The sequence below is a fragment of the Oryctolagus cuniculus genome, chromosome 2 (genome assembly GCF_051225735.1).
Source record: "Oryctolagus cuniculus isolate XC-2025 breed Fujian yellow rabbit chromosome 2, ASM5122573v1, whole genome shotgun sequence".
Taxonomy (NCBI): domain Eukaryota; kingdom Metazoa; phylum Chordata; class Mammalia; order Lagomorpha; family Leporidae; genus Oryctolagus; species Oryctolagus cuniculus.
Window position 1 is genome coordinate 134,791,269 of NC_142868.1, and position 14,716 is coordinate 134,805,984.

Below are 14,716 nucleotides of genomic sequence, written 5' to 3' on the forward strand. Positions count from 1 at the left end.
AGTTTCTTCCGTGTCTCCCACATGGGTGCAGGGGCCCAGGACTTGGGCCATCTTCCACTGCTTTCCCAGGCCATAAGCAGAGAGCTGGATTGGAAGTGGAGCAGCCAGGACACGAACTGGTACCCATATGGGATGCTGGCACTGCAGGTGGTGACTTTACCCGCTACACCACAGCGTTGGCCCTGGCTTTTTGTTTTATTGGTTTTTTTAGACAACCGTCTTTTGGATTTACCAGTCAAGGCTACTTTTTGGATTTTAATGTACCTAAATATGGTGATGTTGGAACAATGACTAAATATGTACTTTTCTAAAAAAGAAAGCAAAGTCCTGTTAGAAGCCTACTATGGTATTCGTGGATGAAACAATGCTACATCTAGGATTTGCTCAAAGTCATGCAGGTGTGAAGCAGGGAGCTGTGTATATGAAACAGACTCAGCCATGAGTTGGTCATTGCCGAAGCTTGGATAAGGGGTGCACAGGAGTCCATCTTAATATTTTTCTCTGCAACGAAAATGTGTTTTTAAAAATTCCCTGTCTCACCATACCCGCCAAAACTTTCTAGATGGATTAAAAATCCATGTGTGCAAAAGGGGATCATGAATCATTTGCATGCTGTCAAGTCATTGTCAACTTATGGTATCATGATTATTTGTTTACAGCCCTTAATTTAAAATAATATTCTGGGGCCGGTGCCGCAGCTCACTAGGCTAATCCTCCGCCTTGCAGCTCCGGCACACCGGGTTCTAGTCCCGGTCGGGGCGCTGGATTCTGTCCCGGTTGCCCCTCTTCCAGGCCAGCTCTCTGCTGTGGCCAGGGAGTGCAGTGGAGGATGGCCCAAGTCCTTGGGCCCTGCACCCCATGGGAGACCAGGAGAAGTACCTGGCTCCTGCCATCGGATCAGCGCGGTGCGCTGGCCGCGGTGGCCATTGGAGGGTGAACCAACGGCAAAGGAAGACCTTTCTCTCTGTCTCTCTCTCTCTCTAACTGTCCACTCTGCCTGTCAAAAAAAATATATATATATATTCTGGAATTTTAAAAATGAAGTCATATCACTCACTGGGAAAACGATGTGTTTCTGTAATCTGTAGGTAGGGATGGACCCCCTAAGCATGACAAGATCAGAAATCGTACAGCTGGGGCTGGCATTTGGCACAGGCGTTAGCTGGCTGCTTGGAAGGTGGCATCCTAGACCAGAGCGCCTGGGTTCCAGGCCTGCCTCCAGTCTCCATGCCAGCTCCCTGCCAGCACACTCCCCGAGAGGCAGCAGGTGATGGCTCCGGCACTTCGGCCTCTGCCACCTACGTGGGAGACCCTGACTGAAAGATCTGGCTCTCGTCTCTGGTCTGGGTCAGCCCTGGCTGTTTCAGGCATTTAAGGAGTAAGCATGTAGATGGGAGATCTCTCTCCCTTTCTATCTGCCTTTCAAATAAATAAAAATTATTTTAGGTGCTAGGGTGGTGGTGTAGCGGGTAAAGCTGCTACCTGCAGCAACGGCATCCAATATGGATGCCGGTACTGACCCAGCTCTCTGCTGTGGCCTGGGAAAGCAGTAGAAGACCGCCTAAGTCCTTCGACTCCTGCACCCCCGTGGGATACCTGGAGAAAGCTCCAGCCTCATGGCTTAGGATCGGCCCAGCTTCAGCAGTTATTACTTGGGGAGTGAACCAGCGGATGGAGGACCTCTCTCTCTCTACCTATGTCTCTTTGTAACTCTGCCTTTCAAATAAATAAAAAATCTTTAAAAATTATTTTAAAAATCATATTTTACTGATGCATACTTAATATATCAATAAAGACCATAAACAAAAGTAAAAGCCAATCAACATACTTGAGAAAGATATTTGCAGGATATAACTGACAAAAGATCAATATTAGAAAATGCTTTTGCAAATCAATAAGGGACTGGGAATGTTCAGGAGAAAAATGAACAAAATAGTCCATAGGCAAGTCACCAAAGAGGCCCAAGGACTGGTAAACGTGTGGGAAAATGGCCAAGCGCCGTAATCAAAGAAATGCAAGTGGAACAGCCGGCCCATTTTCCCCTTCCAAGTTGGCAAGAGCACAGCGAGGCCAGACCGTGGAGCTGAGGGTTTGGCTGGAGTTGACAGACGATGGGGAGCCTTTGATGGAGTCTGAGCAGGAGTCATCTGCAGAAAGAGGAATCTGGTGCTTTGGATGCCTCAGAACTGGGGGACAGGAGTGGGCCGGCAGACAGGCCGGAGGGGGCTGTGGCCAGAAGAGAGAAGGATGCCTGTGTTGAAAGCATCCCGAGGGAGGCCCCGCAGGTCTTGATGCTTGGCAAAGAGAAACATCACGATGGCCAGTGGCCTTGCTGGGTGGCAGTGGCGCTGTTGAGGCAGACAGGGACGCTGGGGACCGGGTGAGGGGACGTCCGGGATTTTGACACTGGGACACGTTGTGCGTCTGCAGTCTCCTTGCTAGAAACTGGCGGCCAACTCAGATGATTCGAGCCCCCAGAACGGTCATTGCCTCTGCACAGAGGACAAGTCCTGGGCGGAAGCTTCAGGCATCAGGGGTGTGGCATCAGCAGAGTTTCCTTCTTCTTATCCCCCAAAGAGAGGACAGAAATGGCCAGAAGCAGCTCCGGGCTCACGTCCTGCCAGCCGAGCCCAGGTCCTGGGGTGCCTGCATGGGCCTGGTTAAGAACCAGGGCCGTCACCGACTCAATCCCTGGGACGCTGATGGAGCAGACCGAGGTCACGTGTGCTCCCCTGGAGCCCGGGCGTGGGGTCAGCTCTACCTAAACCCATTCAGAGTAGGGGGAATGGTCCTCTAAGGCAACACTGTGGGGTCGATCCCCAAAGAAGGACTGGTGCGGAGGTGCAAGAGCAATAAATGTACACATTGTTCCACTTCTCGGCTGTCCAAGATCTACACAGAGCCCTCTCCCCATATAATGTCTAACGCAATGTGCTCTGTTTCTCACCGTGCAGCTGTCACCTCCCTGGAAGCTATTCCCAGCTCTCAGCCTGTTACCACATTCAGCCAAGATCTGTCTTTCTGATGAGGTCCTGAGCTGGCCCTTCGTGGCCTTTCCATCTGTGGCCAGACTGCAGTGGTGGAGGAAAACATGGGGAGCTGCAAGAACCAAAACCCCCCTCCTTGAAGAAACAACTGGGGGAAAACACCTGCAGCCCCACGCAGCTGACAAGTCCTGGGTCGACTGACTGGTCCACCCGCCAATCAGAGGTTCTGACTCTCCTGGTTCTGCCTGCCTGCTCTGTGGCCACAGATGAGAGGCACTGGGGGTACAGGTTTGGGCGGGTAAGGAGTGACCTTAGGAGCTAAGTAAAACTTGCCTTTGTCTTTACAGGTTTGTGGGTTTCTTCTGGTAATACAATTCCCTTCCTCATTAGGAGGCTTTTAAGTCAATTTACATGTGGTCAGCCCCAGAGCCCCAGAGCCTGAGCCCTTAACCAAAGCTAGAGACCTCATTGAAAGTTACAGTTCTTGAATGGAGTCCTGGTGGTGATGTTGAGGGAGGGGTGGGGTTGTCTCTTAGCAACAGACTCTGGAAGACTCTGTCCTTCCTGGGAGCCAGTTCTGTGGCTGAGCCTCTGCCCCAGCAAAGCTCTAGTTGGGGGGTGTGTGGGGGGAGTAGGCAGAGCTCATTTGCCCCCTGCCACTGAAGCTTTATCCTAACAGAAGGCTGTGGGAGTGGAAAACTCTGGAGCAGGGAGGGGCACAGCAGGGGTGCAGCAGGGCCTGAGGAGTCCGGAGCCTTTCAGGCCCCAGGCAGGGCTCCCTCTGAGTTTCCAGCCTCCCTGCCTTAGCTGGAGCTGACTTTAGCTTGCTGCAGAGAATGCCTCTTAATTATCTCTCAACCATACTGCATTTCTGGCCTCAGGCAGAAAAGAGCAGGCCTGAGTACCTCCTCTGTTTCCAGCAGGGAGTGTCTCCATGCTGGCCCTGATGGGGGCCAAGGGAAAGAACAACCCCAGTGCTCTACATCTTTCCACAGATCCGCTAAGGCTCCAGTCTTGGCAGGTCCTTGGCCTCGGCTCCAGGGCGACAGGAGGCATTTTGATGAGCCTCTTTGGTGCTGGGTGGGCAGCCGGAGAATTGGCACCATCTTATGCCTCCTCCTCACCCCCAGCTTGGCTAATGCCACCTTTTTTTTTTTTTAAGATTTATTTATTTGAAAGAGTTAAACAGAGAGAGAAGGAGAGACAGAGAGGAGAGATCTTCATCCACTGGTTCACTCCCCAACTGGCCACAACAGCTGGAACTGTGCCAATTGGAAGCCAGGAGCTTCTTCCGGGTCTCCCACATGGGTGCAGGGGCCCAAGGACTCGGGCCATCTTCTGCTGCTTTCCCAGGCCATAGCAGAGAGCTGGATCAGAAGTGGAGCAGCCAGGACTTGAAATGGTGCCATATGGGGAGGCCGGCGCCGCAGGCCAGGGCTTTAACTCGCTGCGCCACAGCGCTGGCCCCGGCTAATACCTTCTTAAGGTCCATTATACTTGAAAAAAATGTTTCTATCTCTGATTCTGCTTTCTTAGTTGAAACTTTCTCCAGTGAAGGTAACACATACCCAATGAACTATTTTAAGCAAAAAGGGGATTGACTGGCTCACATAACCGAACAGGCCAGGATCTCACAGCATGTGTGTGGAAAATCTTCATCTCAGTTCTGCTTTCCTGGGTTGGCTCCAGTTCCAGAAGATTCCTCCCTAGCAGCTGTGGCCCTCTGCGTCACCTTAGGCACCTGAGACCACACAGGATGCCTCCTGCAGTAGTCCCAGGGCTTTTTTGGCTCGGTGTGGGTGCCCTGTGCCCATTCTAGGATTCCCATTGGCCAGGTCTATGTCACACCCCAGGACTACAGGCCTAAAAAAGTGGGGAAGGGAGGGTGGACCCCTAGAATCAGAGCAGGGTGCTGTTACCAGGAGGAAAACTGGGTGCTGGGCTGGCGAAGGCAACAGAGGTCCACCCATCTGTCAGTGTGGACATGACAGAGGCAGACAGATCTCAGGAGCTGGCCAGGATGAAGAGGTGGCGCTGAGAGCAGTGGTGGGTGTGGAGGCATCTGTGGGATTGAGCCAGACTGCCTGGGGGGAGGATGGAGGCAGAGGGGGCCAGAAGGTAGACCCCAGAGACCACCCCATCAAGAGCCAGCAATCTTGGAAAGATGGCAAGAACAGGAGATGGCAGAACCCAGAGGAAAAGTCAAATGAGAGCCTCACAGCGTTCTATGGATTTGCAGGGATTGAGTCAGCTGAGGGACCCAGCCTGAGGACAACTGGGCTGTCTGATTAGCAGGTGGCCCATGACCTTGAAAAGCACAGCGACAGCGTCAGTCTGCCTGGAGCCTGATGGAAGGCTGTGGAGACGCCACAGGCAGGGCAGGGGCACAGGAATCCAGAAGTGGGGACAGCTGGCAGCAGGAGTTGAGAGTGTGGAGGGGTGAGATGTCAAAATGGGTGTGGGGAGCACAGATGATACAGCCCTGGGGTGGTGGGCCAGGCAGGGACGCTCACCAGAGCCATGCCTCATGCTTTTTAGGCCTGAGGGATCCAAGGCCTGGAGTAGGAGAAGTAGGAGGGTGTTGGGCCAGGAACAAAGAGCCCCCACCCCAAGTAGCATCAAGTGGAGGGACATCTTGGTCACTGCAGCACTGTACGAATAGTCCAGCTTGTGTTACAGCAGTGGCTTGTATGGCGTGCAAATGAGCATCTTGGGGATTTAAGAGGTAACCTACATACAGGGGAGTGCATGCAGTGCACAGCCTGACACGTGTGTGCACCTGACACGTGTGTGCACCTGAACCACCACCACTCGGATCGAGACGCAGACCCATTTCAGCATCACCTAAACCCGCTCCTGCTCTTTCCCAGTGTTCACAGCCTCCAGGGGCAACCTCTGTTCTAACTTGTGTCATTATCATCTGTCCTGGAACTCTGTTTCTGTGGAATCCTACAGCCTACACTCGGGTCTGGCTTTCCTTCCCACAACATAACAGAACAGATTCATCCGTGTTGCGTGTACCAGCAGTCACTTGAGAGGACTCCATTGTAACCGTATCACAGTGTATTCCTTCTGCTGTTGATGGGCACTTGGGTTGTGTCCAGATTGGAACGACTGTAAATAAAACAGATTCTTTTTTTTTTCTTTTAAATAAATCACAGTCTCTCTCACTCTTGCACAGGTGCCACAGCAAGCCAGCCCCCTCTGGGAGGTCAGGTTCTTGCTTTCCCTTCGCCCCATCACTGGGGGACAGACAGGTGCAGGGGGAGCAGGCAGGAGCGGGAGGGAGCGGGGATCCCCTCCTTCTAAGACACCGTCCCTCTCTTCCAGCCTCCTCGCCCCGGGCCGCCGGCGCCCTGAGCCTTCCCGACCCCGCAGGGGAGCTCGCCCACGGCCCCCCATGAGCGCGCCCGGCTGAGGGGCGCGGCGGCCGCGGTGGAGCCGGCTCTGAGCAGCGCGGGCGGCGGGGCCATGGCCTCGCTGGACCTGCCCTACCGCTGCCCGCGCTGCGGGGAGCACAAGCGCTTCCGGAGCCTGTCGTCGCTGCGCGCGCACCTGGAGTACAGCCACACCTACGAGACGCTCTACATCCTCTCCAAGACCAACAGTATTTGCGACGGCGCCGCCGCAGCGGCCGCCGCCGCTGCCGCCGCCGCCGCAGCAGCCTCGGGCTTCCCGCTGGCGCCCGAGCCCGCCGCCCTGCTGGCGGTGCCCGGCGCGCGGCGCGAGGTCTTCGAGAGCACGTCCTTCCAGGGCAAGGAGCAGGCGGCCGGGCCGGCGCCCGCAACGCCACACCTGCTGCACCACCACCACCACCACCACGCGCCCCTTGCCCACTTCCCGGGCGACCTGGTGCCCGCCAGCCTGCCCTGCGACGAGCTAGCTGAGCCGGGCCTCGTGCCCGCCGCGCGCTACGCGCTGCGCGAGATCGAGATCCCGCTGGGAGAGCTGATCGCGCGCAAGTCAGTGGCGTCCTCTGCGTGCTCGACGCCGCCGCCCGGGCCCGGCCCCGGCCCCTGCCCCGGGCCGGCCTCAGCCTCTCCCGCGTCGCCCTCGCCGGCCGACGTGGCGTACGAGGAGGGCCTGGCGCGCCTCAAGATCCGCGCGCTGGAGAAGCTGGAGGTGGACCGGCGGCTGGAACGGCTGAGCGAGGAGGTGGAGCAGAAGATCGCGGGCCAGGTGGGCCGGCTGCAGGCTGAGCTGGAGCGCAAGGCGGCGGAGCTGGAGACGGCGCGCCAGGAGAGCGCGCGGCTGGGGCGCGAGAAGGAGGAACTGGAGGAGCGTGCCTCCGAGCTCTCGCGCCAGGTGGACGTGAGCGTGGAGCTGCTGGCCTCGCTCAAGCAGGACCTGGTGCACAAGGAGCAGGAGCTGAACCGAAAGCAGCAGTGAGTAGGCCTGCAGGGCGCCGAGGGTGGGTGTGTCCGCGTGGGGTTGTCGTCATCGCCACCGCCACCGGAAAGTGCCTGGGTGTATGCGGTGAAGGCCGTGGCTTTTTGGTTCAGGAGCGGGGCCGTGAGCGTGGGTAGTGGAGCGGGTGTTGTGACTGTGTGGGCCTGTGAGTGCATGGCATCTGACCTCCACGACTGGATGTTTCTCCTCCATGTATCCCAGCCAGCGCCACGCCCTGCATTTTGGCACCGCATCCTCTTCTCATTTGCCTACTCCAGGCCGTGGCTCAATTCTCCCCTCGCCCTTGTCTGTCTTCAGAGCTTCCCTACCTGGGTATCATTCCTAAAAGCACGTGGGGCGAGCTGGATGGTGCTTCTCCCATCTGCCCCTTTTCTCTCCTTACAGAAAAGCCGCGTCTGTTACACTGCTTGTGGCCTGTGTTTCCTCGCGTTCCCTCTTGAACCCACTCTGAGCCACCTTCCACCCCCGCCACTGTCCTGGTGTCACCAGGGACTTCGTGTTGCTGAGGCCCGGCAGCAGCGGCTGCCACAGCCGGTCTTCGGTCTTCGAGGCCCTTTCACTTGGCTCCCAGGATGCACTCTAGGGAGCCCCTTTGATCTTTTTGTCTGTTCCTTCTCAGCCTTCTATCCTCCTGGCTTCTCCTCTTTTCTGTGGCCTTTAAAAAAAAAGTTTACTTTCACTTTATTGGAAAGGCAGAGAGAGCATGAGAAATTTCCCATCTGCTGGTTCACTCCCCAGGTGCCTGCAATAGGCCAGGCAGAAGCCAGGAGCCTGGATCTCCCTCTGGGTCTCTCATGTGGGTGGCAGGGACCCAAGTACTCGAGCCTTCACCTGGTGCCTCCCAGGGTGCTCAGAATCAGGCATGGAGGCGAGACTTGCACCCAGACATCCTAATATGGGATGTGGTGTCCCAAGCAGCATATCAACTGCTATCCCAAAAGCCTGCACTTTCTCTGGCCTTTCAGTGTAGAATTTTATTGATGTTATTTATCTGTCTTCATCGTGATAGAAGGAAGCTCCAGGGCAGTGGATGAGAGAGCCAATGGATGAAAGATCTCCTGTTTCTCTCTACCTTTCAAATAAAATAAAAATACATAACATGTTTTAAAAATGATACGTGCTCCATGAAGACAGGATTTTTCTGTTTTGTCCATTGCTGTATCCCCAATACTGAGCACCCTGGCTGACGCTGGAAGATGCTTGGTGAATGTTAAATGGGTACAGGGACACCCTTGGTGCGTTTGGGAGTGGTTGCTCAGGTAATTGCTGTGTTCATGTGACTCCGGGAGGCTGGTGCAGGCTGGGTCGCCATACCCGCTTCTCGCCGTGCTGCCATGTTTATGCGTGCTTCCCAAAGTGCGGGTGTATCGGAGCTACCTGTGGGCCTCCGTGGGTCTTCCTTCGTATGTGTTGGGCTGTGCCTTTGCTGAGAGTGCACGTGCTGGGTGGGGCTGCGTGTTGGGATACGTGCTGTGGCTCTGTGGCGCTGAATGTGTCCCCAGGAGTGTTTCCGTGTTGGGAGACTGGATCCTGAGGCCATGAGGACCTGAGTGTGTCTGTGTGTGGTGTGAGGTGCAGGTGTGCCCTTATGGTAGGTGCAGACATGGGGTTCCGGGTGCGTGCCCGGTGCAGGAGTGCCTAGGGCTGGGGTGCAGTTCTGTGTGCGGTTTTTATGGACGCTGTAAGCAGACGTGCCGCGTTGGGCCCCCTACGCCACTAGCGGGGCTCTCCTGCAGAGGGTGGGGGCAGCCCCGCAAGGCCCTGGGTGAGAGACTGCTCCGGGCCCAGGGAGGTGGTGCAGATCGACCAGTTCCTGAAGGAGACGGCGGCACGGGAGGCCAGCGCCAAGCTGCGGCTGCAGCAGTTCATCGAGGAGCTGCTGGAGCGGGCGGACCGCGCCGAGCGGCAGCTGCAGGTCATCAGCAGCAGCTGCGGCAGCACGCCCAGCGCCAGCCTTGGCCGCGGAGCTATGGGCGCCGGGCCCCGGGGCCCGGGCCGAATGGTGAGTGCCCCGTGTCCCCTCAGACCCTCTGCACAGGTGGCCTGATGACCCCTAGGATGCCCCAGGCTCCACCTCCTCCAGCTTGAGGAGGGGTGCAAGGCAGGGTAGCCCCCATTGCCCAGGTGGTTGCGGCCCTGGCCCTCAGGGACCCATCTCTGTCCACCCTTGCCAATGAGAGCCCAGGGTGCGGGCTGGGTGGAGGGAGGGGCTGAGGAGCAGGCCTGTCTGGGCTGTCCGTCTGTCCATTCGTCCATCTTTCCCAACTTTTTCCCCTCTTCTCTCTTTTCCTCCTCCCTCCCTTCCATCTCGGGCCCTGTTTCTCCTGCTCCTTCTTGTTCCCTCGCCTCCTCTGCCCGCCCCTTTTCCCTCCCTCTCTGGGGGCCCACAGCGAGAGCACCACGCAGGCCCAGCCGTGGCAAGCACGTACGCGGTGTCACGGCACGGCTCTTCTCCCAGCACAGGGTAAGCCTCGGGCCTGGCCCACCCCTCGTGTTCACCCTCCCCCGGGACACGGCCTCCTCCTGGGCCCGCCCTCCCTGGCTTCCCTGTGTCTGCCTCTCCACACTCCAGAGCTTTTGGAGGGCAGGGGTGGGGGTGGAGGTGCGGTCTGCTGTTGCCTGGCGGTTGGGGAGGGGCGGGGAGTTGGGGCGGACCTGGTGACTCCTGTCCCTTGGTCCCCTCCACCCCACCCCAGAGCCTCCAGTCGCATGCCAGCTGCATCCCAGAGCTCAGGTTGTTATGACAGTGACAGTCTGGAGCTGCCCCGGCCAGAGGAGGGGCCCCCTGAGGACAGCGGCCCTGGGGGCCTGGGCACAAGGGCCCAGGCTACCAATGGGGGCTCCGAGCGCTCCCAGCCCCCTCGAAGCTCCGGCCTGCGGCGCCAGGCCATTCAGAACTGGCAACGCAGGCCCCGCCGACATAGCACAGAGGGCGAGGAGGGGGACGTCTCGGATGTGGGCTCACGAACCACCGAGTCAGAGGCCGAGGGCCCCTCAGATGCCCCCCGCCCTGGGCCTGCTGTGGCTGGGCCGCTGAGCAGCTGCCGGCTCTCAGGTAAGTCTTGGGAGGGCGGGCAGAGAGGCCCTAGGAGGTGCACATGGCTCTTGTCCCTCCCTTCCCCTTGGCCCAGTCTCGCCCACCTCTCCTGTACAGCACCCTTTAAGCCTGGGGCAGGGCCACAGCAGGGCTCAGTGCTCAGGTTGTGTCACATGAGGATGCCACCTCTAAGGGGCCAGCCCCACGGTGGGCTTGTTGACATGCACAGGAGAGTAGCAGCCGTCGACGCCCCCCACCACAACCAGGTGTAGCCCTGGTGTGGCGGGGAGAGTCCCTTCACTTGCACACAGGCCGGGCTCGGATGTGTGTGGGTAGGGGGTTAGGGTCAGGAGCCACCCTTGGAAAGAACGTTTAGAGGCAAGTCGTGGCATAGCGGGTTAAGCTGCTGCCTGGAATGCCCTTATCCTATACTGGAGTGCCTGGTTCAAGGTCTGGCCGCTCTCTGCCAAGCCAGCTTCTTGCTAATATATACCCTGGGAGGCAGCAAAGGATGGCTCAAGTCCTGAGTCCCTGCCACCCTATGTGGGAGACCTGAATGGCCCGGCCCAGCCCCAGCCCCAGCTCTTGTGGACATTTGGGGAGGGAAACGGTGGATAGAAGATTCTCTCTCTCTCTCTCTGCTTTTAAAATCAAAATATACATTAACAAAAGAACAGACTACATGCAGAAAGGGCACCCTTTTCTAATTTGTAAGGTCAGGGATGGGGCTACCCGATAGGAGTGGGCAAGCAGAGGCCACTTACCCATCCTCCCGATGCCTGCAGTCCTGCTCTCCCCTTGCATCCCACCCACCGCCCCCAGCTGGCCTTTGACCCCCCCCCTTGGTGTTCTGCAGCCCACCCCGAGGGAGGCAGTGGGCGAGGTCGGCGAGCCGAGAGGGGCAGCCCCTCGCGCTCCAACGAGGTCATCAGCCCGGAGATCCTCAAGATGCGCGCGGCGCTGTTCTGCATCTTCACCTACCTGGACACGCGCACGCTGCTGCACGCCGCCGAGGTCTGCCGGGACTGGCGCTTCGTGGCCCGCCACCCCGCCGTGTGGACCCGGGTGCTGCTGGAGAATGCTCGAGTCTGTTCCAAGGTGCCTGCCCCTGACCTGCCCGCCGCCCCGCCCTGCTGCTGCACACCCACCTCGCCCCTGGCAGAGCCGGCCCCGCAAGCTCTGGTCCTTGCAACCCGTAAAGCGCCCCAGCTCGCTGGGGCCGGCCCACCTCCAGCCAGCAGAGTGCAGACCCCGTCCTCTGCAGACGACCCCTCTACCCGCAGTTCCTGGCGATGCTGGCCCAGTGGTGCACCCAGGCCCACTCGCTGACACTGCAGAACCTGAAGCCCCGGCAGCGAGGGAAGAAGGAGAGCAAGGAGGAGTACGCCCGGAGCACCCGGTGAGACCCGCGGTGGCGGTGGGGGTGGGGTGGGGACAGGCGGTGCTGCCGGGCCGCCGCCGACCCGGAACTAAGCAGGGATGCTTCCAGAGGAGGAGGTGGCCACAAGCTCCTCTCGGTCGTCCCCAGGGGCTGCCTTGAAGCAGGGCTGGAGTCCCTGCTGAAGGCGGCCGGCGGGAACCTGCTGATCCTGCGCATCTCCCACTGTCCCAACATCCTCACCGACCGTTCGCTCTGGCTGGCTAGCTGCTACTGCCGCGCCCTGCAGGCTGTCACCTACAGGTGGGTCCTCCACACCAGAGGCAGGGTCCAGGCCTGGGCTCCCTGGGCACTGCACAGCCAACCCCCAAGGTTCCCAAGCAGCTGCATCCAAGAACTCTGTGGCTCACGGGCAGGAGGGAAGGGCAGTAGCAGGGGCCACCAGGTGGGCAGCCGCAGCTTTCTTTTCCACAGGAGCGCCACAGACCCTGTGGGCCATGAGGTCATTTGGGCACTGGGCGCAGGCTGCAGAGAGATCGTCTCCCTCCAGGTGGCGCCACTTCACCCCTGGTGAGACCTGGCAGGGGTGCATGGTAGGGAGGGAGCTGGGTTGGGCCTGCCCTGAGGCCAAGGCCATTCCTTAGGCTTTGTGGGAGAGACACAAGGGGTTCAGGGGCACATTGAGGTGGCAGGAGGAGGGCTTTAGAGATCAGATGCGGGGTCACATCCTGCTCCTCAACAGCATCCCTCTGAGGAATCCAGTCATGTCTCAGGTTCTCACTGCAAAGTGAAGGTGAGACTGGGGATCTGTCAGCTGTCTTAAGGCTGTACTGTTGCTGGCTCCTGTGAGATCACAGATCCAAAGCCTGCAGAGCCCACAGTCCGTGTCTGGTGAACAGTTGTTAAAAATAGCCAGGTGTGTTTGGCACGTGATTGGCGGTTCTGGGAGGGCAGTGTGCAGTCTACACTGTTGGAGAACCCAGGGTGTGCAGGCAGGCAGCCTACAGACTGCCCTGCACCTTGAAGCCGTCTGTGCTGGCTGTGGACAGCCCCTTCCAGGCCCTGCAGCGTGCCTTCACTAGCATCCACAGTGATGGGTGAACACCCGTGTTTCCATTTCCCTGGCATCAAGCCAGAGACTTGTCCGTGGCCTGAATCAATGCTGAGGGCCAAGTGTTGAGGCCAATGGCAGGTCTGGTGTGAGTGGAGGAACAGGACTGGGCAATGGGTGTGGAAAGGAGTGTTGGGCCGAGGTCAGGAAGGACCTGCTGAGAGGTTTGGGTATTTGCATTCTATCTAAAAGGTATAGGAAGCTATTGGAGGATTTTACGGAAGGGTTACGACCAGACTGGTCATTTTCTGTGCCCCTGCCTCCAAGAGCAGGTCCGTATCTGTGTTGTCCCCACTGCACCCTCAGCAGAGTTGGCTCAGTTCTGGTGGCCCAGAGGTGTCGCTGGTGGGCTGGACCGAGGGCCCAGCAGTCTCTGGGGATGCAGAATCTGCAGGGTGGTGGCAGGTCCGCGGGGTGGAGTCAGGGATGCTCCCGGGTTTCTGACCAGCTGGGGGGGCACTTGGAGGAGGCAGAGAGGGGTCCCAAAGGAGGCACACACGGTGTGGGGCACCCGGAAGCTTCCCTGATGCCTGATCCTCCTCGTTCTCCAGCCAGCAGCCCACGCGCTTCAGTAACCGCTGCCTGCAGATGATCGGCCGCTGTTGGCCCCACCTCCGGGCCCTGGGGGTTGGGGGTGCCGGCTGTGGGGTACAGGGCCTGGCATCACTCGGTGAGTCTTTTGCCTTGGGACTGTGCTGGGCAGTGGTGAGAAGTGGGCGCGGGTACAATAGTGCCCTGTGAAATCCCATACAGGCCTGGGGCTGCAGCTGGATGGTGGTGGGGAGCCCTCGGCACTGGGCAGGGGTGACCAGGGAAGTTGGTCAGCAGGGCCTCCCTTCTTCCTTTCCTAGCAAGAAACTGCATGCGGCTGCAGGTCCTGGAGCTGGACCACGTGTCAGAGATCACCCAGGAGGTGGCGGCCGAGGTCTGCCGGGAAGGCCTGAAGGGGCTGGAGATGCTGGTGCTCACGGCCACCCCAGTAACCCCCAAGGCCCTGCTGCATTTCAACAGTGAGCACTGGGGGGATGCAGGCCGGCGCCCAGCACCATGAGCAGGGAGCACAGCCAAGCACCGGCGCTGCGGTCGCACTGACTCGGGTTCTGCTTTGCCACCACCGCCCTCTGAGGCTGGTGTGGCACTCGGGCCCTCCAGCGTCTGATCCAAATAGTTCAGCTCAGCAGAAAGTTGTCCTGTGCTCTCCCCTTGTTGGAGAAATGACCTGTCCAACACCATCAGCCCACACAAGAGCTCCAGCCAGCAGCAGAGGCAGGACAGGTTAAGAGCACCGGTTCCGGAGCTGGACTGCCCAGGTCGCCACTCTGGCTCCACTGCCCATTAGCTGCATGACTTTGGGCGAGCTACTACCCCTCTGTGAGAGCTATATTCCTGTCTTCTAAGCTTTCTAGACTAGGTGGGAAGACTCACAAGGTGTGTATGCTCCAGGACAGTTCTTGGGGTAACGACCTGTCTCTCCCTGGACTCCCTGGACTCTAGATCGTGCTTGCTCCAACCCCACCTCCCTCGAGCCCCCATTGCACTCCCACTCACTGCTCTGCCTCCATTAAGGGCCCAGATGGTCCAAAACCATTGTCTGGGACATTTGGCTCTGGGAGGTCCCTAGGCCCTGGCCACTTGAAACCTCACCATCTTCAGAGCCCTCTTGGCCACGCCTCACCCCCAGAACCAACTCCTCAGCCTCCGCAGTCAGGAGTTCCAGACCCTGCCCTGCTCCACCTTCATAGCAACATCCAGTCCCTCAAGCCTTCTGCTCCCACTGCACCCCCGCCCCCTTG

At 58.7% G+C, this 14,716-nt stretch overlaps 1 protein-coding gene across 2 annotated transcripts in view; it reads left to right on the forward strand.

Annotated features, from left to right (window-relative positions):
* Positions 1–14,716, forward strand: part of FBXO41 (F-box protein 41) — a 29,455-nt gene that overhangs the window by 8,704 nt on the left and 6,035 nt on the right. The window contains exons 2-11 of one of the 2 annotated variants that reach the window (XM_089327541.1): positions 6,318–7,372; positions 9,186–9,399; positions 9,788–9,861; positions 10,094–10,452; positions 11,291–11,532; positions 11,718–11,833; positions 11,963–12,115; positions 12,287–12,382; positions 13,475–13,593; positions 13,775–13,933. In XM_089327541.1, coding sequence (XP_089183667.1) covers positions 6,459–7,372; positions 9,186–9,399; positions 9,788–9,861; positions 10,094–10,452; positions 11,291–11,532; positions 11,718–11,833; positions 11,963–12,115; positions 12,287–12,382; positions 13,475–13,593; positions 13,775–13,933 — 2,446 coding nt within the window. In that variant the 5' untranslated portion in view covers positions 6,318–6,458. The remainder of the gene's footprint in view (positions 1–6,317; positions 7,373–9,185; positions 9,400–9,787; positions 9,862–10,093; positions 10,453–11,290; positions 11,533–11,717; positions 11,834–11,962; positions 12,116–12,286; positions 12,383–13,474; positions 13,594–13,774; positions 13,934–14,716) is intronic. The other variant, XM_089327542.1, reaches the window with a different exon arrangement.